This window comes from Argiope bruennichi, chromosome 10 (assembly GCF_947563725.1).
Source record: "Argiope bruennichi chromosome 10, qqArgBrue1.1, whole genome shotgun sequence".
NCBI lineage: Eukaryota > Metazoa > Arthropoda > Arachnida > Araneae > Araneidae > Argiope > Argiope bruennichi.
In genome coordinates, this window is record NC_079160.1 from 26,215,967 (window position 1) to 26,243,143 (window position 27,177).

General features: G+C 31.1%; 1 protein-coding gene across 2 annotated transcripts in view; it reads left to right on the forward strand.

The window, feature by feature from the left end:
- The window catches only part of LOC129988400 (aquaporin-9-like), an 85,438-nt gene extending 59,731 nt beyond the window's left edge, over window positions 1-25,707 (forward strand). Inside the window, exons 2-7 of one of the 2 annotated variants that reach the window (XM_056096625.1) lie at window positions 9,494-9,623; window positions 11,626-11,763; window positions 13,518-13,633; window positions 15,209-15,426; window positions 19,974-20,137; window positions 24,575-25,707. In XM_056096625.1, coding sequence (XP_055952600.1) covers window positions 9,494-9,623; window positions 11,626-11,763; window positions 13,518-13,633; window positions 15,209-15,426; window positions 19,974-20,137; window positions 24,575-24,594 — 786 coding nt within the window. In that variant the 3' untranslated portion in view covers window positions 24,595-25,707. The remainder of the gene's footprint in view (window positions 1-9,493; window positions 9,624-11,625; window positions 11,764-13,517; window positions 13,634-15,208; window positions 15,427-19,973; window positions 20,138-24,574) is intronic. The other variant, XM_056096624.1, reaches the window with a different exon arrangement.
- Window positions 25,708-27,177: the final 1,470 nt, after the last annotated feature.

The window sequence follows — 27,177 nt, forward strand, 5'->3', positions numbered from 1 at the left end:
TAAAAAATCGTTTGGCACTATGAGCAATTTTTCTACAAGTTACGAGATTTAAAAATCGTTTGGAGCTAGCTACTAATATTTTTATTTCAATTAAAAATAAATTTGCTGAAGACTTTGTACATTTACTTTGCAGACAAAAATAATTTTAAATGTTATTAAGATGAAGGATTAAAATGTAACAAATAAAGTTAAATATGAATTCATAATAAATAAAGTTAATTATTGATTTTTATTTTCAATTGTTAAGGAATAATTAAGAAAAGAAAATTTCACTTTGAATTGAATGGCCCTCTACGAACTCATTCATAATTTTTCATTTTTCTTACTACATATTTCTTCTCCAATTTCAAATCTAATCAAAATTACATTTATCTTGTTTATGTGATAAAATGGTCAAAATTTCATACATGATTATAATATTGCAAATTGGTTCAAACTAGTATAACTAGTGCAAAATTTCAAACAATTTTCATGTCATACTTTGTGAATTTAGCCTGTTCTGAACGTCAAAACAGAGCATTCGTTGTCTTAAATATTTCTGATCGATTGCATAAATTTTTTATTTAAAAATGCCTTTGTCTTGATACTATTTTTTTTATATTTGTATTTTCTTCAGCGAGTTTACTTTTAAATTTGTTTTATTGAGGTAAACTAATTATATTAATTGATTTTGATAATTTTCATTCATTTTCATTATTGTCGTTATATTTATTTTAAAATATTTTATTTTTATTTTTAAATAATTTTTGATTTTATAAAATAAGAATGAAATATTTTTCTATTAATGACAATATTTGTGAATTTTATTATTATAAGATTACAATTAAGAAAATGAAATTAGAATTCTTGTTTTAAATATATAATAGATTTTTAAGCATATTTCTTATCTGAAAATAACTTTTTTCATAGATTTTTTTAAAAATTTGATTTGATTCTTTTTCACGTTTGGAACGACAGAAGTTTGTAATCATTTTTTAAAATTCTTTCTTACTGAAATATTAGAATTTTGTACACTTGCAGTCAAAAATACATTTTAATGTTTTCTTAATTTAAATTTATTGAATATTGATTCCACAAGTGGCGATAATCGAGAATTTGCTAAAAATGATACCAAAAATTTTTTTACTATTTTAATTAATGACTTATGAAGTTTCAAATCTAGAAAATAACTAAAATAAAAAAAAATGATATTTTCAGAACTTTCAGAAACAAAAATGTGGTTTTGAAAACCATTTTATTAAATTTATTTAACCTGCTTCTTAAACCAAACGAGATCTTAATTTTAACCTGAAAATTTCAGCAACTAATCTGATCGGTCTTTATAACATCAAAGACAGAAACCGCTATATTTAGAGTAGCATCTGGAATACATTAATCAAAGTGTCATATTAGTTTTTATCTTAAAGGAACTGGATACCTAGTTCTTTTTTTAAATCCTCAATCTAGTTTCTTTGAAGCAACTTATTTGAATAATGATTATGCTTTTCTTGGTAGGATTATATTGCAGTCTGTCATCTGCATAAGCAAAGCCGTGTAAAATGATTTCTTCTGTGAAAACAAATCGTGTTTCAATGCATTCAATGGATGTTTAGTTTTTACAGACTGCTATTGAAAGAAACATTTGCTAGATGCCAGTAATGGAAATGGAGCAAAGGTTTTGATGCTATTTAATTTGATTGAAATTAAAAGAAATAAATTTAGGAAAATTAAATTTTAAAAAGATGCTTTTATTAGTGTATGTACTCAAAACTCTGCTTTTTATATTAATTTTTTTCTACTTTTTTGTTTTTAATATCATTAATATAGACCGAAATTCATACTCTAGAAATGAATTTTTCTCTAATTTACTACCAGGTGGCGCCATTGGTATGGATTCAACATTTAATTAAATTAAACGATTGGTTGATAATTTAAATATTAAAACCATGTATTGTTATCGATTAGGCGTATTTGTACACAATTTCAAAACTAGGGTATCTAAAAACGAAAGAAAAAGGGTTAAGAAAAATGCAAATATGAAACAAGGCAAGTTAATTGATAGTTTTCATGGTTACTTTTGAACGCATTTTCAGTTTGCTAACTTTTAATATTATTGATGGTTAGCGTAATTTAACCCATTTTTTACACTTCTCTGAATCCAAAAAAAGACATTTTTGTATTTGTAATGCATGTCTTCCCATCTTTATGTATGCAAAAATGATAATCCAAAAGAAAAAAACCGATGAATCAAAAAGATAAAATTTTATATCATATGATCTTTACTCCAAAATTTAAAATTTGCATAAAAGTTATTGATAATATTCTACAAGGAAATATATTTTTTTCGTGCATTTTAAAAATTCAGAAAAGTAAATAAGATTGGTGAAAGATTTTTGTGAGTCAGTATAGGCATATTCAAAGCAAGATCTGTATCATATTTTGGATCTTCAGTGACAAAACTGATTGTCTGCCTGTCCATGAGTATATTAAAGATGATAAATCAAACTGGCAACAAGAGATGATTTGGCTCACTTACAATGTCACAGTAACTTTGAAAGGAGGGGGTGGGAAACACCTCGTTTCTAACGAAGGTTTCGTATCAACTGAAACGAATGGGTTTAGTTATGTTAACGCCCCGTTTTAAAGCAACACTAGGGCTATTTTAGGATGGACCTCGTAATTTTTAACTGCGGTCAGATGACGAGGACAAACACTTGAGCTGGCACCCCTTCCCCAAATTTCTCCTCCATACCAGGGAGAGGACGTTTGGCCTCGCGAATTTAATATGCTCCAGACGGCTTTCATGATGGTTCTTCCGTGGAATCGGGTCTCGAATCTGAAACCCTCCGGTTTCGAGGCCGAAACCTTATCACCAGGCCAATCCGACCTCTGAACCCAATGGAATACTTGCACCAGGGACCAAATGTGAAGCAAAATTTTCCTATCAAACGTTCGTTAGTGACTATATTTGCCTCCCAATAAGCGAAGTTTTTAGCTAACAAATTTAGTTAATTATTTCTAATATTCCTTTTTATAATTTAGTTTAATTAGTCACAATCAATTTCTGATATACCTGTATTCATTTTAGCAATAAACTGTTAAAAAAATACGAAAAAAGTCCCCGTTTTTAATTATTGAACTCTAGATAGAGGCAAATAAAATCTGGTATGTCGCCTTATAGATTTTGTAAAAAATGTCTGGAACAAAAGCAGGATTTTTTATTTTATTTTACGTTTAATTATGTCATGATTCCCATTTGGGGATTTTGGAATTTTACGTGCTCCACTCGGCGCTAAAAATATATTTGGTACGCCTGATAGTTTAATTTTATTCCACTTATATTAGTCAGTATTGTGTGTAGCAGTAAAGTGTGTATTCTGTGCTTCGTTTATTTACAACAAGCAAACAAATTTGAAATTCGTGTGTAAGTTGAAAGGAACAGAATTGCCATATTTGAAGCATTATATTTTTGGCTTGCTTTTTATATTAAAATATAATACCTTACATAAATATGTAATTTAGGGGTTATTATTTAGTAAGTCTTTGGTTTTTTTTTTTGAGATTATTTTATTGGTCATTTTATAACGATACCCCCCCCCCCTTTTTTTAAATATCATTTTCAAAATAAAACATTATTTGAGTATAGTTACACTGTTTAACAACTTTTTGTATTTATATATAACTTATCCGGTAAAAATTTTTTTTAAAAAATAGCAGTTAATGAGTTAAACATAAAAACACGACGTAGCATGTAGGAAGTCGAGGGAAAACGCATACAGTTTTCCCATAACAATGTCACTCAGCTGACATATTACGTAATTTTGCTTGCAGTACAGTGGTTCCACTCGAAGACAAATATTTGAAAGGTAATCGGTACGTCTATTTTTGTCTTCCACCACTTGAGAGTAAATATCGAGACAGAGACACAATATTCTGGTCCCTTTTCATACGATTATCGCATTATTTTTAAACTTCCCCGGAATATTTCCTGCAACAAAACTGCCAGTGCCAAGGAATTTTTTCGTCATTTCCTAGCCGTCGCATAGTGGTTTGAAGAAAGGGTGAGTAGATAAACCAAGTTTCTGGTTCCCTTTTTTTTTTTTTTTTTTTTTTTTGTCATGGAGGGTGAAGAAACTTGTTGATTAGGGCATGTCTCCCTTCTTTTTTAAGGCATCGCAAATAGGTCACTGTTTTATTCCTGCTGCAAAAATGAGTCTTTTCTTTTTTTAAGTGAAAGTAAATTCTGTAGATTTAAATAATGCTTATTATTTAGTCATTCAAAAAAAATATGATGCAGAAATGTGACAGTGCTCAAATAATGTCATAACTCTTTGACAACTGATGAGCTTAATTTGCTCTTAAATGGTAAGCCTCCGATTGGCCGAAACCGCCCAAACCGTCATTGTTCGATTAATGTTGCATCATTATTATGAATACAGTTCTGATTTTGCAACACAAGTATATGTCCAAAAATGACGGATATAATCAGCAAGTCAGGGGTTTCAGTTAATTCTATCTTTTGCACATTATCATGAAGTTACTAAAGTTTCATAATTTTTATTCTCTAATAAATAATTACTTTTTACCAAGTAATAGATGATTAATTATTTGAATTTCTATAATTGTCGTTGTAATTTTTAATTCATTATACGTTAAGTAGTCTAATAATAAAAAAAAAAAAACGAGCTTGAGATTTTTTTCGAATTTCCAAGTTTTACCCCCCCCCCCCCTCCCCGAAAAAACACATTTTTGGAATTAATCTATCTGACGCTCTTCTCTGTATATATAGTGACTCGACAACGCGTTGAAACTGAACGATAAAATGTTGTATGTAAATGTTAAATGTAAAATGTAGCCAAATTTGTGGACTTCCATCAACATTTTATTGAAATTCCTCGCCGGAAAAAAGTTATCTGTTCGTATGCACACAACTCAAAAATGAAAGAAAAAAATCATATGGATGAAATTTATTATATAGATTCATCACTAGAATTGAAAATGTGTATCAAATTTTGGGCCAAATCTGTGAAAAGGTGGAAAAGACATATCTCTGTCTATATATCCTCGTGAATATGTGAACTGGATTACACAGAAAGGCAACGATCTAGATTAATAACTGGTCGCGGTGGCCTGGTGGTAAGGTCTGAGCTTCGTAACTGGAGGTTTCAGGTTCGAGACCCGATTCCGCCGAAGATCCGTCGTGTAAGCGGATCTGGTGCGCGTTAAACGTCTTGGCCAAACGTCCTCCGGCTGGTATGGAGAGGGGGGTGCCAGTTCAGGTGCCATCCTCGTCATCTGACCACGGCTCAATATTACGAGGTCCGTGCCAAAATAGCTCTAATGTTGCTTTAAAACGGCACGTTAATATAACTAAACTAGATTAATAACATTTGATATACGATCTTGTAACCAAAATGTTGGATTTGTATCATATTTTGGTTTTGGCCGGTCTACATTGAGGTTTTCATAATCCATATTTTTCTTTGTTATATTACGAAGAACAAAACGTACCATGCTAAGTCGCTACTGTTTAAGGGTTTGTCGCCTCTATTCTTCTCTACATTACTCTACTTCTGATATCTATTTAGGGTATGTAGAGGAGCATAGAAAGGTTATTGTCGTTATTATTATCGTCGTTATTAGTATCGTATTTGTCGTTATTTATTATCGTCGTTATTAGTATCGTATTTGTCGTTATTTATTATCGTCGTTATTAGTATCGTATTTGTCGTTATTTATTATCGTCGTTATTAGTATCGTATTTGTTGTTATTGTTATCGTATATTATTATCATCGTTATTAGTATCGTATTTGTCGTTATTTATTATCGTCGTTATTAGTATCGTATTTGTCGTTATTTATTATCGTCGTTATTAGTATCGTATTTGTTGTTATTGTTATCGTATATTATTATCGTCGTTATTAGTATCGTATTTGTCGTTATTTATTATCGTCGTTATTAGTATCGTATTTGTCGTTATTTATTATCGTCGTTATTAGTATCGTATTTGTCGTTATTGCTATCGTATATTATTATTATCGTCGTTATTAGTATCGTATTTGTCGGTATTTATTATCATATATTAAAACAAAATCAGATTAGAACACATCCTCTGGTGAATTAGTCTTGACTATAAAAAGACGTTGGTAAATAATTCTCAAAGTCAATTATTCGTTTGAAAAATGAATGGGGAAAAATACACAAAGGCACTTTAAAGCAGAATTTTTAAGTTTTCAACCCATACAAAACATTTCTTACTAATTTACGTTTACACGTGGCATATTTTTTTTTTTTTTTTAATGAGGCTACTTAAAAAAAAGAACTATATATATGCAAATCTTTCAACCAAATTAAAGGCATATTACGAACAATTTTTAAAATAAAATAAAAAATAAATAAATAAAAATAAAAAAATAAAAACTGTTCAGACTTACAGTTTTGGCATGATTCTTCAACTTAATACGACAGTACCTTTTGGAATATGGTAAATAATTGCAACCATATGTTTGTTTTCATGATAAAAATTGTGCTGCTCATAGTATCATTATGTAATAAGAATCGCAATCATAATCCTTGAACGAATCCTGTCTTAAAAACCAATTAATCCATTAACAAATTAATTCTAACTCAAATACACATGAGTTCTTGCTAAGAAATAAATTCATTTGTGAACGAAAAAAAATTCTTTGATTTAATTTTAGATACTTTGACGTTTCACTTCAATCTCTTAAACATATTTGAATATTTGTATCAAGATAAAATCAACAATTTTTATATCTTGCATAAAAATTTACTTTCATTATAGTTTGCCATTTTATTAAAAAATGATACACTTTATTATAAAACAAAAGCTCTTTGAAACAATAAATGTCACGTAAATCTTACGAACTTCAGCATTTAACAAATCTTACTAATTAACATTCCTTATTTAAATAAGTAGCCGTCTGGGCTAAATAATGAATGCCTTTCCAAAATGATATGCAGTTTGGGTCGATCCATTTTCTATTGAATTTTTGCATTTAAAATTGTCTAACAGACAGATCATGAGCTTGAGCTCTTTTATTTCTCATTAAATGAAACTAGTTATTTGAAGGACACCGCCAAAAATTGAGAAGAATTTACACAAGTTCTTTAGCTAACTAGACAAGCTTGAAGTCAAAAAATATGTTTCTTACTTGCGTCACAATTAGTGGAATAAGCTATAAAGTAGGCAATCTTTTATCTAGTCTGTCTGCTACTAAGGCGACAAGAGTGACATCACAGAAAAGCTGCGAATTGAACCATGAGACCTTTTTTTTCACAGTATCTTAGTCTAAAAATAATTCTACTTCGTGGGTGACTTTGTGTTCATTTTTAAATTTTTTTCTTCCGTTGTGAGGCAACTTTGTTTCTTTTATATGATTGAATCTGTTGTGTAAGTTTTTAATTCAATATTGTCTACTAAGCAGTGAATATGAATGTAGTAAGATCCATTCTGCCTTGGCGACCCTTGTTGGGACTATTTCTTAAAATCGTTTTGTACTCTTATATAATACATTAGCTGTTCTCATTGAAGTTTTCGTAGTTTTAATTGTTTTAGCTTTATCATGTGATTTCTTGGCATTATTCGCTGAGGTTTTGGCTATTTTTTTTAAACTAATGATTGCAGTTTTCTTACATAATTCCTTGGCTTGTTTGTTGAAGTTTTGGTGGTGTTTTTAAAACATTAGTAATTTTCTCATATGATTCTCTATGTTAAGATTTTGGTGATTTTTTAAATTAATAACTGTAGTTTTCTTACGTATTCTTTGTCTGTGGTCATTGAGGTTTGGCGAGTTATTTCAAAATTAATTATTAAATGCAATTTTCGATTAGACCGACAAATGAATTTTTATAAAAGCGTTAATTATTGTTAATTACACTGTCGAAAGTATTTTGATTTGGAACCTATTGATGGAATACATAAAATGTTATAATGTTTTCACCTTGAGATAATTAACTCATCTAATTGTAAATATTTTGTAATTCTATTTATTGCGTTTGCAAAATGTACAATTACAACGCATACTTATTAAATAAAAAGTTTTTTAAACCTATAAAGGCTTTTAAAAATTTTAATCTGTCATAAATCATACACATTTAATTCTCTACTATTAATTCGACTTACCAGAACAAAATGGCGCGAAAAAACAAAGAATACAAATAATAGGAAATTTTTATTGAATTACGATATTAATGATTAGACATAAGAAAATCACAAACATTTATTCTTATTTAATAAGAATAAACTTACTCTTATTTCCTATTCTTATTTAATATTCTTATTCCTATTCTTTAATATTATTTAATATTCCTATTCTTATTTAATAAGAATAACCAAATAATAATAATAATAAATACTTTACCATACTATTGAAGATGTTGCAACTAATATCATCAAAGGCGGCATGTTAATACTGAATTTCACCTTAAGTTCAGTGATATCGAATAATGGGAATTTTTGAGGTGATCTAAACGTCTTTCGAGAGCAAAACATTCTTAACAGATTAACTTTTTTTCTTGAGCAAATCAGTAAAAAAGTAATATTCTTAACAAATTAAATTAATTTTATATTAATAATTTATCTATTTATAAAAATAGATAAAGCTATCAAATACAGCTTACATATTATTTTGTTAATTCAAGAGAACTAGATGTCTTGTAATTTTATGGTACTCATTGACTGTAACCGAACTCAACTTGATGCTTTGTTTTGTTCTTTTTATACTGTAGTAAGGAATAAACTATTTGAATCGAACACTCGCCTATTTATTTTTGGATGTCAGTAATATTTTTATTTCCAGTTTTTAGAGTTATTTTTTATAGTCATCATATAAACGCATTTTTGCAGTCTTGTTGATATGCTGGTTGCTTAATGAATTATTTTAAACTAGAATAACAGAGCAAAAGCCACTCAAAAACTAACTTGGTAACATTAAAAATACATTTTTTTTTTTTAAAATTTTGAAAAGGCATAAACATTAGTCTTGTGCGATAGTATTTTCGGAAGTTATCATGGAAAAACTCCAAACTCGCTCAATTTTTGGTAATAATTAAAAATTGCTCTGAGATGTATGAGATGTACATTTTCTAAGAATCCTGTGAACACACACACACACACACACACACACACACACACACACACACACACACACACACACACACGCACGCACGCACGCACGCACAGAGACCGAGAGAGATGAACACACACAAGCACAGATTCTTTCTTATTAACAAAGATAAATATTATATGATTTTGTACATTATGTAAAAATGTTTGGTATAGCTATTATAATGAATTTTTTTATGAACCTCCATTTATAAGCGATTTTCTTTAATCTGGCAAATTATGATCTGGTATCTATCGGATTACTAAGAATCTGTCGCATGTAGGAACTTTTTTTTTCATTAAAAGCTTTAAATTTCTTGCAACTATCTAATGTTAGTTCCCGTTTTTAACGATGTTTTTATTGATATATTTCATTTATTTTTCAGATCTTTGGTGATGCTGCCTTCGCACAGGCTGTCCTGGAGGAGCGCAAAGTGGCGGACGATGTCTTTGCTGTAACGTGGGCGTGGGGCGTGGCCGTCATGTTGGGCGTCGCGACCTGTGCGAACGTCAGCGGTAAGTGGACATCTCAATTTAATCAGAGTATTAATGACCCTCCCTCCTGAGCCGGCCGGGGATGAATGTCCGAAGCATAAATGAGAAATGATAGGTTTACCCGTAGAAACAAATGTGCAGCATCCACAAATTTCGTATAAGCGATTTTTTTTTTGGGGGGGGGGATCTAAAATTCGAAATGAGGATATATATATATATATATATATATATATATATATTTACTTTCTGATACATTTGGAAATTCGTACCACAGATTTTTACGGACTTACACGTTTCAGATCTCCCCGCGTTTTGGCTGGAGAAAAAACACATTATGTTCCTCTATGAACACAAAAGGGCAAAATGGCTTTATCTAGACGGGAAGTGGCCTTTAGAGCAAAATTCATTCGCAAGAAGTTTGCTTTACCGTCTGTCTGACCGAATACAAGCGAAAATTTGCAACACAGTTTTAGTATCTAAAGTATAGACCCGTTTCAAATTTTGAACAAAATCAATTTCCGGGCTGTCCGTCTGTTCATCGTACATACTGTGCGTGTACAGAATGTTCCTATGTTTATTTGCAAGTATAATCTAAAATAGCAGCACTTTAATTTATTGTGATAGGATATCAGGTATCGAAATTGCTTGATATTGTAAATGAATGCTATTCTGAGGGGTTAACAAAAGACCACTTAAAATGCTTATGAAAGAAGAGAAAAAGTGAGATTGAAACCGATGGTAATGGTCTTCCTAAAACTTTATTGCATATTTGTGTTTTATTAATCGCATGCCATGGGCGAACAATAATTACGAAAGAGCAAAGCAGTGTGTGATCTTTGGGTATTTTTTGGTGATGAATCTCTAGGATGCAGTTAATACACAAGTGCAAGAAAACCGAATGTACATTTTGGACGTATTTTTTCCTACCGATTGAAATTAAAATTTGAGACATTTGAAGTCACTAAATCAAATACCAAATTTTATATCTTTAAATCTCAGCGTTTACATGCTTATGAAAGTACAGACAGACGGTCAACCTTTTGGCATATGTGGTAGAAAATATGATAACGATCTACACTTTAGATGCTAAAATTGAGAAACAAATTTTTTCGATCTATCCCTCTTCGTTTTATAGTTATCGTAATAATTTAAGATCGAAAAGTTGTAATCCTCTGAATGGATTCAAAATTTTGTAGAAATCTATAAATTTTGTTAATTCCAAATTTCACATATCTAGCACAAATCTTTTTTGGACTATCATATTCACACAGGGACAGCATGGTTCCGAAATTGTTTCTTTGGGAGATCCGTTATGTGATGATTAATCAAATTATTGAGGTCTAATTTTTTGACCATTTCTTTCGTTTTTACTTTCTTATGTACGGAGTATATGAGAAAATAAAAATGAGCAAAAACAACGCTTTAACATTACAAATTTTGAGACTTGGGTTGCAAATAAATTACTCTTGTCGAATAAATGGGGGTAGCTTTGATACAAGAAAAACGACACAAGTGCTTTCTGATGTAGTTTGAAACTAATTTGGCAAAAATTTGATGCTTGGTAGAGGTATATTTATCCAATTCTTATCATAATTCAAAAATACAAGTTTCTGATCTGAGTCCCTTGAGAAATAGTGAATGATAGTTAACTCCAAGACTGTTTTGTTTTTCTTTCAATCTTGCCCACGATGTTATATTTCTTTGGTATGTTGACCACCAGAGATCTTTGTAAAATACATGTATTTTGGTGCTGTATTTTGAGATCAAATTAAAATTTATGAAGAGAATGTAATGTTTTAAATTTATATCGTCAATCAACAATGCCTAACACAGCTTGAATCTAAAATATATTATATATCAACAATGACTGATGTGGCCTTAAACGAAAAGAACAAAGTGACTAATATGACTCTTAACATGCTGATTATTACAATTTTTTTTAAAATTTCATATTTAAATCAATCGGTACAGTTTTATTCTTTCGATATTAGAATATATATATATAATTTTCTCTCTTCCATAGGTGGCCACATAAACCCGGCAGTAACTGTCGCCTTCGCAACACTCGGTAAATTTCCCTGGAAAAAAGTTGGTCACTATCTGCTGGCGCAACACTTGGGTGCTTTTGTAGCTTCTGCAGTACTCTTTGTCACCTACAAAGGTAAGTTGCACTTATCTTGCTTGGGTAAAAATGTCTGGTGCTTTTCGCAAGTTTTTAAATTCAGTGTTGGATGCATATATTACCTTGAAAAACTAAAATTGGAGATCATCGATATCGATACTCCGATGATATACGAATTGATATCGTATTCTCCAATAGTATACTAATTGTTCGCTATCGTATCACATACCAAATAAAGTTCGTTTCAAAATTCCGAGACCATTGCTTTTTTGGGTGGTTTTACTTCTTAAAAGAGTAGTACGTAATAAAAGAAAGACATTTCCAAAGCTAAGCCTTGACGCGGTGAATGAATTTCATCCCTGTTTTAATGAAATAAATCTTCAGGCGCATGCGTAAAATAGCAAAGAGTTTTCGTATCTGAGAATCGGCAATACGTTGAAGAAAGACGAAATGTTTTATAATATTTTTATACATTCAGACCATTGCTGGTGTATGTCGACTGACACGAATAAACTCTTGTGGGATTCGAAACGAGAAGGAATTTCCTTCTTTTAAAATTGTTTTCATTTGAATAAAAACTTGATAGATTCGCTTGACAGATTAGATCACGGTTGACTTGCTTTCTGTATAAAATCAAGTCATTGGTTCGAGATGTAAATAATGTATATCGAATGAAAACATGTATTACGTGAATTATATATTTAATTACTTTGCGATTGCGAAGATTTAAACAAATTTGTTTTGAAATTAAATCCTTTGATAATTGATAAATATAGCACCAATGTATAAAGATAATCCTTATTTTTATGACTGGATGGATTTTATGTATATTTAGCTTTTCATGAGGCTCATAATAATTTAGTTGGTTGACTATTGACTTGAAGAAGGTAGATTGACTATTTTTTGGAAGAAAATGAAAACAACTTTTTTTATAGCCCTTATGAAAAATACGATATGGTTTTTGTCAAATTCTCTGTATATTATTCATATTTCTATAGATTGCCTCCCATTTTATACATGGAAAAAAAAAATGTTTGAAAGGCACTTAGTTTGTAACAAACTTCAGTGATAACAAAATAAACATACAAAGTTGTCTGAAAGTTGATAGCATTTGCTTCTATTAGATATTTCATTTCACCCATAAATAATTCATTTAAGTCTAAAACTTTTCTTTTACAGCAAGAGGTGGGGATTCTGAAACTAAACTGGAAAGTTGAAAATAAAAACGTCGCCTTATTATAAATTTGAAGTTCAATTTTCCTGTAGAAGCACAAATGTTAGTAAAAACACGAGTGCAGTTAATTGAACTTTACAATAACCGTACACAAATATCGTGCTGAAAAAAAAAAAAAAAAACTATTTTTAAAAACAGTTGACTTATTTCTTTGTGGAGTTTTTGTGCTGCCATCTATTGTCAGATGCTGTAAACTGGGAATAATAGAACTTCCATTTCAGCATATTTATATTGTTACTCTTCCCTTTAGAGTAAAATCTTTATTTAAAAACTGACTTAAAATACTAATAAGCATACTTTCTTCGTATTAAATTTAAAAACTAATTATTCTTATTTAATCTTTTTTTCTCGAGAAAATCGATACATTTGTTAACAATTATTATTTCAATATAATGATTGTAAACGATAAATTAGATCTGGATCTAATAGAGTTTTGAAATTGAGTTTGTTCATTATAAATAATAGGAAATCTTGGATTTGGTTACAAACACTATCTTGAAATCTTCCGATTATCTCTGACAAACGAAATTTATTTCATTTTTTTTTTTTTTTTTTTCAGATGCCTTGGATTGGTTCGATCCAAACAGAACCATTACAGGTCCAACTGCAACCGCATACATTTGGGCTACTTATCCGAAACCACATGTTTCCATTCTCAATTGTCTTCTAGATCAGGTGTGTTGCTTATATCAATTATTTAACTTTTTTTTCTTCTTTTAAATCTATTTTTGTTTATATTAAAATTAATGAAAACATTTCTCCCTGTTATCTTCTTCGATTATATTAGCATTAAAAATATGCAACAGGACTTACCTAATAAGAAAATATTCTAAATTCACCGCAATTTCGAATTTTACTTGGGGTTCCTTGAATCTCCTGATATGATGTTACAATGTCATGTATAATTCAATTTATTTTGCCGAATTTGAAATCAGAACTCAGCTATTTTACAATTGTTTTGGCTAGTTTAATACTTCCGTAAATTGTGCATATTATCGCAAAATACCCAAGAGCAATATTATGAAATATTCACAATATTGTCTGTCATTCAGAATATCGAACGAAATCCTGGAGATATCGTACAATAGCGATTAGGGATATTCTTCGTGATGTTAAGAGAATAATTTTAGACCTTTATTTCACTTGCGGCGGATTGTGATGCGCGAGGATAGAACCTGGGACCTTGTGGTTCGCAACCCAGTAACATGACCACAATACAAAAGCAATTGCTCGGGTGGCGTAGCTGTTAACTGGCTTATAAGCTTTCACTACAGACTCATTTTTTAACTAGGTTGTGTGACAGTGCATATCTAAAAACTATCTCAAAAACGCGTTAGATGAAAAAGCACTGATCGTTTTAAAGTTTCTGGAACATTATTTTATGTCATGTTTAATTGTAAATATCCCTATTAGCACAAAATGGCCAATGACATTGTTTTGATATTTTCGTAACGTTGGTCTCCATTCAGAATATCGAAGAACATCGTGAAGATATCATACAATATTTTATGAAAATAGGGATTGTTTCTAAAATTATAATTATTATTAATGTACATAGTTTAAAAATTGCAATTTTCTCTTGCTATATTATCTTTAGATGCAGTTCTTCTTAATTCGAATTTTTATTTGATCCGTTAGCTTTGAATTGCCATTTTTTGTTTGTTAAAATCAGTGCTTTTACCCTATTTCTATGTAATTGTCCAGAATTTAGAATAAAGGAATTGGAAATTCAATTGCAATTTACAGTTTTGAAACCCCAAAACTATGTGTTAAAAACGGATTTCTTTCTGTCTTTAACATGCTTTGGCATTTTTATGCACTGAATTGATATTTCTAGAATTTTGTGTATAAATTAAAATATTTAAATGAAAATCTTTATTGATGAAATTTTTAATTCATCAATTTCTCGTGACCCATATTATATCGATAATTTTGATATCTTAATGTTAAATAAGTTCTATAAATAGTAATAAACGTAAAAATCTTATTAAAAGTTCTTCAAATGAATTGAATTAAATTATTTGAATCATTGTGGTTTATTTTTATTATTTCTCGTGATAAGACTTAAGTAAGCTAGTCAAGTCTCTTGATATGATTCAAAAAATATTTTTCCTTGTTGATAAAGCTTTTTTTTATAAGCAAACAATTCTATAAATAGGCGCCATCAAAGGGTGGGTGGGTGGGTGAGCTGTACAAAAAAAATTGATGCAATTTTTATGATTTAAATAATTAAGATCTATATGGTTACAGGTCGTCGGCACAGGCTTGCTGATGTTCACCGCTCTGGCCTGCATTGACACCAAGAACCTGAACATGCCCAAGTGGACACACCCTTTCATTCTCGGCTTCATGATTTCTGCACTGGCCATGTGCTTCGGAGCGAACTGTATGGCACCCCTCAACCCAGCCAGAGATTTCGCCACCAGATGCTTCACTGCTGTTGCTGGATACGGAAGTGAAGTCTTCACGTAAGTTGCTGCAGTTGAAATCTCTACAAGTAATGAAAAATTAGTAGGATTCAAAAAGTGCCGCATAAATAATAGTTGAAGTTGATTCATGCTTGCGATTCTACCTTCTATCTAATTAGATGAACACTTGTCATCTAATTATTTCATCTAATTGGATAGAAGATCTGAATCACAGGCATAAATGACAGCGAACGTTTTAATTTGAACATTGCTTACCTTGTAGTGTGTTCTTCTTCTTGGAAATGGAATTTACTTTGAAAATATACACAATAATGCCATACTCTGCGACATGCAACGGAGTTAAAGAATCTTTCGGTTAAAATATGAATATTTTTTAAAATGTTTTATTAGGTTTGCTTTTAGTACTACACATTTCAGTAAATCCAACAGAGACTTCTGTTCTCTTTGTCGAATAAAAGAATTAATGAAGGATGAGATCTTAAAACTTTATCACATGGAACACACATGGAAAACTTTATCACATGGAACACACATGGAAAACTTTATCACATGGAATTTTCCCTTGAACAAGTCTCTGAAAGACTAACGTTCGTCTTTCTTGTTTTCTTTCTCCCCATTTTAAATTACTCATCATATGTGAGCTATAGAACATAGAATAAAAATTCATTCTCCCGTCTTTTATTGCTCATAATGACCAGTAATTAACTTTTGTGCGGGTTTTTTTTTTTTTTTTTGTTGTTGTTGTTGTTGTTAAATAGGAAAAAAGATTCAATTTGTTGTGTCTTACAGATTTATTTATACAACGTTTCTAGAAATATATACAATACAGTTAAGGTTACGACAAAATAAACACTTCCCATAGTTATTTTTAAAAAAAATGTTAATAAACCTCGGCGGCTTGCTTTCTTTGTCTTGTCTACCAGACCATTCTCGTCAGTACTTGACTTTTTCTCCGGCATTTCCATAATCGGTGAAACACCTTCCATTTTAAAAAGCAGTGGTGCGATCTTGATTTTAACCATATTTATGGCAGATTAAATGAAAAAGACACATTAAATACAATACAATAAAATAGTAGAATAAACAAGAAAAAGTTTAGGTATATTTACTGATCATTCTATTTTATATATAAAAAATGTATACTGTATTTTATTCGTAGTGTATAAAATTCATAGACCAGATTTACATTCTTTTTTGTGAACGTCTCATTGATTCGGCCATCTTGGGATTTTTTTTTTTTTTTTTTTTTGATGTTTGCATGTATCGACATTTAATATTATGTTTCATCACTAAGTCAATATTTGATTTCTGGGATTATGAAGATAAATTTTTTTTCATTAAAGATAAATTTTCTTTCGACCTGAAAAGAGCCACGAATTAACGTGTTGTAGTTTCCTTTTAATTTTGAGACCAAACTGTGTATTCTTAGAATGGACACAATTATTCTATTAATTCCAATTACTCTATGTATTCTTAGCTCTGCATTGCCTCTCATTCAATACTATAAATACCGCCTCGTCTGATTGAAATAAAATTGTGGCTATCATTAACGTCCCTTGCAATCTTCCAAATAACATTTATGATAAGGAAGATACTATTTGCTATATAATAATTTTTTAAATAGTAACACAGTAATTTAAACTAAATTTTTGAAGCTTGGGAGATAAATTTCCGGCATGGCACTGTGCTTATTAAATTATAATCATCTTATATTAGTTTAATTTTAGCATTGAAAAGATACGGCGATTGTAAACTATTTCGTCCATATTTTCTTTACCAGTACCTTTCATAGAAGTCATACACCCCAAAACTATATATAGCCATTTTATAATAATTTATCGAAGGCTTGAGTGTTGATCTTACATTTGCATATAATGGTTATTTTCAAAAATATTTCAGTTAGTGGCTTTTGAGGCACCTCTCTGAGTATTTATGCAGTCTTTCTTTCAAACGAAATCATTGGCTCGAAGTAAAATTACCATACGCTACCATATTCACAAAATGTTCGTCAAACAAATTACCATATTTGGTGAGTTGTCGCTTCAAACGAATTATACCCTACGTAGCTATATCTAAAAGATATTGGGACTGTAACGACTTGATCCAGACCGATTAAATGAGAGTAGAATTGCAGACAATTCCTATATTTAAGGCCCTATATGTACACAAGAACAACTTGTTCTCATCTAGGTTAATATGATTGATAATATTTGCACAACAGTTGAAAGTTAATCATGAATAATTCCTCGATCAATTCGGAGAAATAACACCACAAGAAAAACTAACAGCCTGTTAGCTTATCTTGCTACTCCAGGGGTAGCTTTAGAAATTCACCGATCTTCATCGAGTGGATCTTTACTTAGAATCCCGAATGACACGAAGCTTCTCTTACTTCTCCTTTAAACGACTCTCACTGCTCTCCCCATTGAAGATACGATGTATTTCCCTGAAACGACGATAAACGCACGTGTGGTTCTTTATCTGGACATAACCAGGACCAGGCGCAATGACCCTACTGGGGAAGAGGATCCTGGCAATGTGGAGGCATTTATACTCTGTTTCACCCCAACTTGGCAGCAGTGTATATTCTAGGTATGCCGAATCACAGTCGCTGTCAGGGGAACTGGGTTACTTTAAAGTACAAAGTTACTAGAAATGCAGATCGCTGGCGGAACTTCATCTCGCAAATTTTTCGCCAAATAGTAAATATTTATTAATTTTATTATATTATCATTTTAAATCAGAGAATTAATTTTTTCCTTATTTTCATTATTTTGTTCAATATTATCGATACATTATTTTAATAAATCATTAAAGTTATTTCATTTCGTTTTATCGTTTCTCAAAAGAAAACCCTAAATCTTTCAATATTCTGTAAAGCATAGTTCGGTTAATGTTTTTAGAAAAGATATCTGTATCATCGTTCACGTCTTTTAAAACTTTATCCAGTGTTGGGATCTCATTTCTACGAATAAATGCATGGATTTTTCGTCAGATGCAGGATAATGTAAAATCATCATATTTACTTTTTCATAAAATGACCTGAATGTTTACCTACTGAGCCTGGCTGCTTCTTTCCAGGGGTACTTAAAGGACTGGATGCCTTTATTTCTATTTTTATGTTGCACTTTTTGTTGATTTCACTCGTCTTGAGCGAAATCGGTGAGCACAGCGTATTCGGTGATAACACTTTTTCTTTTTCAGACATTTTAGAAGTGAATAGAAATGACGAATCGAATAAATATTCAATAATCAAAACTAATAACTACTAATGTGATTAATAGTATCAAAAATATCAGCTGGTAAAAAAGCGAGAATAAAAAAGTACGAAAGATGATAATGGTTGGGAACTAAATGAAGCTGAGTTGGCGGAGACGTAAAAGAAAAGCGCGCCAAATATTTGACCTTGAAGACCGGTTCTAGCCAAAGTGGAATTCATTATGTCAATCGTTTCGTTTTATTCGTTCGCTTTATTTACAAATACTTAACAGATAAACACTTCTAACATGAGAATAATTTTAAATACATACTGATAAAAAAAGGATTTCTGTAATTTATGATATTATTTGATATATTTCTGAGCATTTTAACTATTTTAAAGTCGGAATTGATGGGGAACTCTTTCCCAACACGGAGCGTCACATTTTCTGCCTTTTACAATACTGCCAAGTTAGGGTGAAACAGAGTATAACAATGTGTGTGTGTGTGTGGGGGGGGGGGGTTAATAGGTGATGACACATCTGGCCGGAAATGTCAGTTATCAGGTGTGGGAAACGAGGAACGTTACAGGACTAATGAAGAGAAAGTTGAATGAAAGAAACAACCCTTTAGGAAACTCTACACTTAATTAATTTTATCATTATTATTTTTTCTTTTAACCAATTTATCTTATCTAATCTAGTCTGTTTCATACAGATATATGCATCCTTAAAAAACAGTAAAATATTTCCATAATGAGACAGTTTTCTAGCACGCAAAATTACCAGTTATTGAAATTAATGCTACGTTTATTAAAAACATGGCTTTAAAATATGTGGTATATTTCATTATTAATATCCTAATATTCACAATACATTTTCACCCTCTTTCACATGGATCAACTAATTAACTTATTGGCTGCTGCCGGTAACATTTGGTTCACATCATTCTAAATAGATGATTGTATCTCTATTATTGTTAGAAGGTTTGAATCATGGCAGGAAAAATGTTAAATAATATAACTTCCAGACGTTGCTGTTATCTCTATGATTTAAGATTCTTAAAAATGGGAGAATATATTACGAATGATTCTGATAGTTTGGAAACGCGATTCTGTATCTATTCTACAATCCGCGTATCCATTAGAATCGCATATTCTGTCTCACTGATGTGATTTATGAAATTCTTTGACGTTGTTTCTGTCACTCAGCTTCATATAAGCGTAGTTAAGTCTTCCAAAATAATCTACAAAGTCAAACTTTATTACTACTTTGTCGCAGGGATTCCATTACTTTAAAGATTCTTTAACATTTGCAACAGAGATCACCTTTTCTAACATATATGGATTATGAAACATTTTTATCAATGTAATGTACTTAATTTTACAGCTATCGCGATTACTGGTGGATCGGCCTGTTTGGACCTCACATTGGAGCCATCGTCGGAGGCTGGATCTACTACCTGGGCGTTGAGTTGCATTGGCCGGAAACTAGAGACGACGAGAAGATAGGGGAGCATCATGAATTAACAGTGGCATTGAATAGTGCTAACGGTGAGTAAAAAAGTTAACTACTTCCGATAGAAATTTACAACTAATCATAATCATTGTATTGTGTTTACTTTTCTAAAACACATGAATCTAATGGCTTATATAATTTTCTGACAAGTATTAATTATTCTTTTCACTAGTCTATAAGAAAAAGAGACTGCATAACATTTAAGTAGACAATTTATATTTGCGTGACACACGTCAGTTATAGAGAACCAGTTTAGTCCACTACAAATTCATTAGCGAATCATGAACGTCAAAGGGAATGAGAAGTTTTCGCGCTAAAACTAGTCAAAAATCCGCTCTAGGATAACTATAAGAAATGGAAACATATATCAGTCAGGGTTGCGATAAAAATTGTCAAAATTACTGCATTTAGCAGAACTGAGCATCATTCTTACGCTGAGCCCTAAATGCTATGCTTGTAGCACAAGTTACTCAAACAAAAATATATAAACGCGCACTGCTCGTTAACTCGAGATATTATTAAAATAGCTTGAGTCATACTTACAAAATCAGAATCATCAGTTTTAAATTTTCAGATAGTTTTTAATTAAATAGTATAAAATTAATTCAGATCAGTAGCTTGGAAATTATCAAATATTTTAATTAGAAATGGTCCAGTAAGCTTATATAAATAAAAATTTAAAAAAAAAATATTAATCGGCATAAAAAGATGGCACCGAAAAGATCCAAAGTTAGTAAGAAAAAGGGCAAGAAATCAGACCAGCCAACCGACTGGAGGATGCATGATTTGTACTATCCCGGAGTAAGCTTCAACAGAATTGTTACCAGGTCTCAAACCGCATTTAACAGGCTCAAGAATTCAGATTCCGAATTAGATCTGTTCGCCGACCCCAACCGCCATCAACCCCCTGGCCAACCACATGTCATGCAAATATTAAAGGGCAAATATGGTGCCCTGCCCAGGACTATTATCACAAGAAGTACTGCAAAGCATCTATCGCCATCAGAAGAACTGAATAGAATGCTTGATATCTACAAAACTTACACGCCATCGGTGGCAGAGGAGCCTGAACTTTCTTCTGCGAAAGAAGTGTCTGATAGCGACGATCCATTCCTGTCCACCAGTGAGGAGCTCTGACCGTCAAATAGAATGCTAGGACCACTGTAGATTAGAATGGGATGACAACACCTAAGGAAATAGTTGCCAAATAAAAATGTAACGGATCAGTCCGAAGTGAATGTGTCCAATTTTATATAAAAATTTTGGGGGGTACTTATTAATTAACGGTGAAGGGTTGGCGCAAATTTGACATTTTTTAATATAAAAAGCGTAAACAGATGCTAATTTTCTTCTCGTAAATTAGAAGCGTACTCATAGGATTGCAATACCAATTTGGTTTTGGTGCTCATTTGGCTCTTTCACCATTAATTAATTACCGATTTTCGGCTAAATATTAGATGAGATTTAAAAATACGGTACTGCTTCCGAATTTGATTTTTTTTTCAAGCGATAACTCGCCAAATTTTAGCAATCCAGAAAATTTCTTTTTTATCCCTGAGGGATAAAAGGAATTTTAATACTCCCTTCAAAGGCCAAGTCGCAAAGTAGAAGGTGTGCAATTCAACAAGGCAAAACACTAGTAGACAAATCAGCAATACTGTTACTAGAAAAAGTACAATTTCTTGTTTGACTTATAATATTGGCGACAAAAGGGAACACTAAAATAGATTTTAATGCAGTCACTGCCTGAGAAATGTACAGACGCTTAGTTTTACCGCAGTTTCCTACGAGATGTCTCGTCAATATCAATGAATGAGATAACTAAGAAGTGAAAATTGAACTTTTTTCAAACGACCCAAGATAGAACCATCTTATTTGTGGTGAGCTTGGTGGTGTAACAATACTGAGTTCTCAAATGTAATCGATATAGCTCTTTTCTCAAATGAAATTTAGCGTAGTTCCTTGCCTGCTCTTTAATAATGTGTGTGTGTAGGTAAGATTAATTTCTAGTTTCTAGCCAAATGTAGCAAAATCGTGCCAGTCTTTCAAAAGCTCGCCAAAATTGGTTGACTACAAGAAATGGTAATAAAGAACTTTTTAGAATTCGAATAAAAATTTGTCATTTGGCAAAAGAAATCGTTTCCTCAAAGTTCAATTTTGGCGAATGGACAATCTTAACACATTCATTAAGGATAACAAAGAAATCTAATACGACTGGGACCGCATGTTTTGGAACAAACTAGTACATTCTAAAATCATTATATTTTTCTTATTTATGAAGCAATAACAGACGGGACGCGCAGCGCGAGGAAACTCTTGACTGGTCCTTAATGTGTTAAGTCTAAACCTAAATATATTTTTTCTTCTATATGCATGTTAACTTTGACTTTCATTACATTTTAAGGTCTGTAAAGAGAAACTCAACTAGTATTTTGAAATACGTTTCAAGCAGTGAACTAAGATTTTTTTTTTATTTAATACACCGTGATCCTGTATCTGTCCCTTATGTTTGGTGGAACATAGACACATATGGCCCTTGCTTTGATAAATCCTACCATGCAACCAACCTGGTTTTATTAAATTTTGCATTTATTTCAAAAAATGAACTCATCTGAGGATTTAAACATCTGTAGCAATTAACTGCATACATTGTTATAGCTAACTGAACTGTGAAGAAAAGAAATATCTACTTAATCGCGAATAATATTTTTGCTGAAATTACAATTTCACAAAAATATTTAAAACGAAACAAAATTAAGAATGTAAAAATAATATAAAATTAGAAAATGCTTCGAAATTTTTTTTAGCAACCAACATTAACCAATTAATTAATGGTGAAAAAAAAAAAAAAAACTCGCCAAATGTAGCACCAAGCTGCGCCAAACTAAGAGCGCGCTTCTAACTTGCAAGAATTAAATAAGCATTTGTTTACGTTGGTTATACAAAGTTTACGAGGAAAAAATCGTATTTTCGCCAATTCTTCATTGTTAATTAATAAGTAGCTTTCTTTTATCAACAATAAATTTTTTTTTTCTAATTGAAAACAACCCAAGAAGATTGGACGTACAAACATTGATGCTCAACTTTTGCCAACGATTAGGTCTTAATGGTATTAAATCTAATACTAAATTTGGCGATTGCTCCTGGAAACAATATTTGTTGCCGTACAGTGCTTTTAAATTTAATCAAATAAAATTCTTTACACCAATTTTATGTTTCGAAAATCAACAATGCTTTTATTTATCGTTTATTTAAAGTTTATCGAGTCATTTTTATAACTAAAACATAGACATCTGGTTAAAAATTTCCATTTTAAAAATTAAAATGAGTGCATTATATATATATAAGCTCAAAATTAACATTTTTATCTAACAAAAATGTCGCCAAATACACTAATTTCAATTAAGAAACATTATTTTTGTAGAAAAAAAAAATGATTTGAATACTTTTATTCTTTCCTGAAAGACTCTAGAAATTTAATTCAAAAAAAGTTCCAAAATTTCCTTTAAGTGTACGCATTTAGAAACGGTTGTTGAAATATAGTTCGTCAACTGATTCTGAGACGACCCCTTTTCGACGACCCCATCTTATTCAGGGGTGAGACGTGGAACAATAAGGGCGTTTCTGGTATAATTATCTGTAATGATTACGTCTCAGAAAACCGCGAGTCTTCATTGTTAAATGTAAACATCTCCTTTCATCTTTCCTTTCACCCCTATTTTGACGAATTAAACCCATCCTAACGCATGCGCAAAAGCGCGGAGAGTTTTACAATCCGTTGCTGAACTATACCAGAGTTAGATTTAAATTTTTTGGCTAATCGTTATTATCATGAAAAGAAAAAGGGCTGGGATTTGATACCGCTTAATTTAAAATTACAAAAAAACTGAGATGAACATTATTAACCTTCGAAAGTTTATCTATGTCAAATTTGATAGCTATGAAGTCTAACTGGTCTAGTCTGTTTGTAGAAAGCGCTAACGCACTTAAAATTTAGTCTTTATTATTTCTTGCTTATAATTCTGATAAGAATGAAAATGGGTAATTTACAACATAAAAATATAAATTCGAATGCATAAAAAAATACCTAACAAGGCATGCATATCTTCTGGATTTTGTAAGTAATCTTGAGTTAACCCTTTCTAGGGCCGTGGGAAGTATGCTTCCCAACAAATTTATCAATCTTTGTATGAAATTATGTAGGTTGGCATAAGTACTGACACATTTTTTTAGTAAGTCAGAAACTTAGATGCTTCAATTCTTTATCTCAGACAAAATGATTTGTTACTTAATTATTACTTAATCAAATTAAATTTATCTAATAAGCTAAATGAATCCCTTTTCTTATTCTAATTTCAAGCCTAAAAATATTTTAACATAATGCGACTAGAAAAAAATGGCCCTTTAAAGGGTTAATAGGTTGATAAATTTCATTTATACGTACATTGTCTAATGCAAAACCTTTGTTTCAGATAGAAAATCGGCAATATAAGTGTTAACGAAACTACAGTGGATAATAAATTCGACTTCTGTAAGTAAACGAGAGACTTGTGTTTGACGAGAGTTCTCAAGAACAACAACCACGTGACTGACTGTCATTTTATATAGTGTAGCATTGTATTGTTTATATGTGGTGACAACATTCGCTCTTATTATGCATACGAACGGGGCAAGTCGACCCTGTTCAAAGATATCTCTGAAGAAATCACCAGTGTTGTACGTACATCGCACCACTAGTCATTTTCTTCAATCATCATCATAATTTATTACATCAAGTTTCAATTTTGAAACGGTGAGGTAATGTACAATAGGAGATATTCATTTAAACGGAATCCAAAAGACTCAATAGAGAATCTTTATAAAGATCAAATTTTTTTCAAAAGTTTTACTTAATATATTCATAAAACGATTTGTATTATCGCATGCCCTGCAATGAAACAGGAAAATTTTTTGCAAAGGTCAGATTGGTTTTGAAATTATTGTACTAAATAAAGAAATGTAACATAAATTCCATTGTTTCAAAATGAATGTACATTCATTTTGAAACTATGGAATGATGTAACATAAGTAATTAATGGTTTCTTTGATATCCAAAAGTCTACAAAAACGTTATAGAATTTCTACAATTTTTATAATGGATTTAAATTTTTTACTGTCAGATTCTCCAATTTTTTTTATTTTATTTAAGATAACGTTCATGCAAATCCATGAATATTTTTAGACAATTCTTTTTGATACATTCGGTTAATGTTTTTTTTAAACAAAATCCACGAAGATGATATGAATCTTTGATTTTCTATGACTAACTTCGATTTATTGATGTAATCTAATTACAAAGCATTACCTCATGATTCTAACATATTGAATGTATTTTGTTAGTTTCTTTTTTTTTTTTAGAGTACAGTTTTAAAATCAAAACTCCCAAGATTTCATATACACACATACCTACAGCATGATAGATTTTTTTAGCATATTTTTTTGTATCTTTTCCTCTGAATTGTGTGCTTTTTCGAAAACTTTTTATCATTGCATTTGAGAATATTAAATGTATCGGATGTGAATATTGATACGAAAAAATTTAATAAAATATTGCTTATTTCCTTTAGTCTGTGTCTTTCATTTCATTTTATTTTTATAAAAACCAGAACTGAAATCTTCCTCCTCAAATTTGAGGAAAAGAAGCTTCCGTTATGATGATCCTTACCACTTGGATGGTAAAACTGTACTTATGTGGTGAAATGAATATATAGACCGACAAGAGTCAAGTAGAAGACGGATTTAGTCCAAAATTTGATGCAGTTTTATAATTTTGGGGGCAAAATTATTTATTGAATTTTGTTTATCTCACTCGTAATGTCTGAGTTATCGTTTCCCCATTATTTCAGACGAACAGACAATATTTTGCTGACGGATTTCATCCAAACTTTGACATAAAAATCACATACTAAATTTCATTGCTCGAAAATGTACGAGTTTGATAAATCATATTGACACAGATATCCAGAAACAATCTTTAAAATGCTTTTTTTTTTCAGAGATGAGGATGGTTTGAATCTTTTGACATTTACAAAAGTTTGTGCATTAGAAAATCAAAAGAATTTTCATAAATTTCATTTACAAATCACAAATGCTTTATCTCACCTCATTGTAATTACAAAAACCAAAACAACTGATGGAGATGTTTCAATGTTTTCTTTCTCTCATTATATAATGGCATTTAATGCCTATAGAATTATTTATGAAGATATAGAACATCTAACAAACTAAATACGTATCTAAAGTTCAACATTGATGAATTACAATATTGACCAGTTTTATATTCATTTCTGATAAAAATTGCATTTATTGTAAACAGCAGAAATAGTAACCGAAGAGGAAACTATAATCTAACTTCTAAATAAGAACCGTTTGACTTTACTTTGTTAGAGTAAGCTTTAGTTTAGTACAAGTATTCATCTCATAACGACATATATCTAAGAGAATTTTTAAGAAACATAACAGTATACTAACTTATATTCACTGATACCATTTGTTTCAGTATCTCGAGATAACCACTTTTCGATGATTCTACCATGCTAAAGGGAGACAAGTGGAAGGATGAAAGCATTTCCAGAATTCTTAGTTATTCTTTGACCATTATTTCTTCCTTATTATAGATATTTTTTCGTTCAGTCCCCCCCCCCCCACGTCGTGACGCTTCTGAATATAATATTTTATTTTAACTCAAAATTGTATTAATTACTTGTATAACTAGTTTAAGAGTGCTAAAAAGAATATTCCATATAATATCATTAAAAGTTTTATGCCGGCGTCCTGGCATAGGGGTAGCGCGTCTTCCCCGTGATCTGGGCGTCCCGGGTTCGAGTCCCGGTTTGGGCATGGTTGTTCTTCTGTTGTTCTATCTGTGAGATGTGTGAATGTGCCCTCCTGTAAAAAGGGGTTGTGCAAGCGAATGAGTGATGCGTGAGTAGCAAAGTCGTACTCTTGGCCCTAGTTGGCGCTGCTATAAGAAATAAGAGACGTTCCCCTCAGGCTTAAATCGCTGTCTTCGTAACAGCGGGCTTGTCGGTGGCAA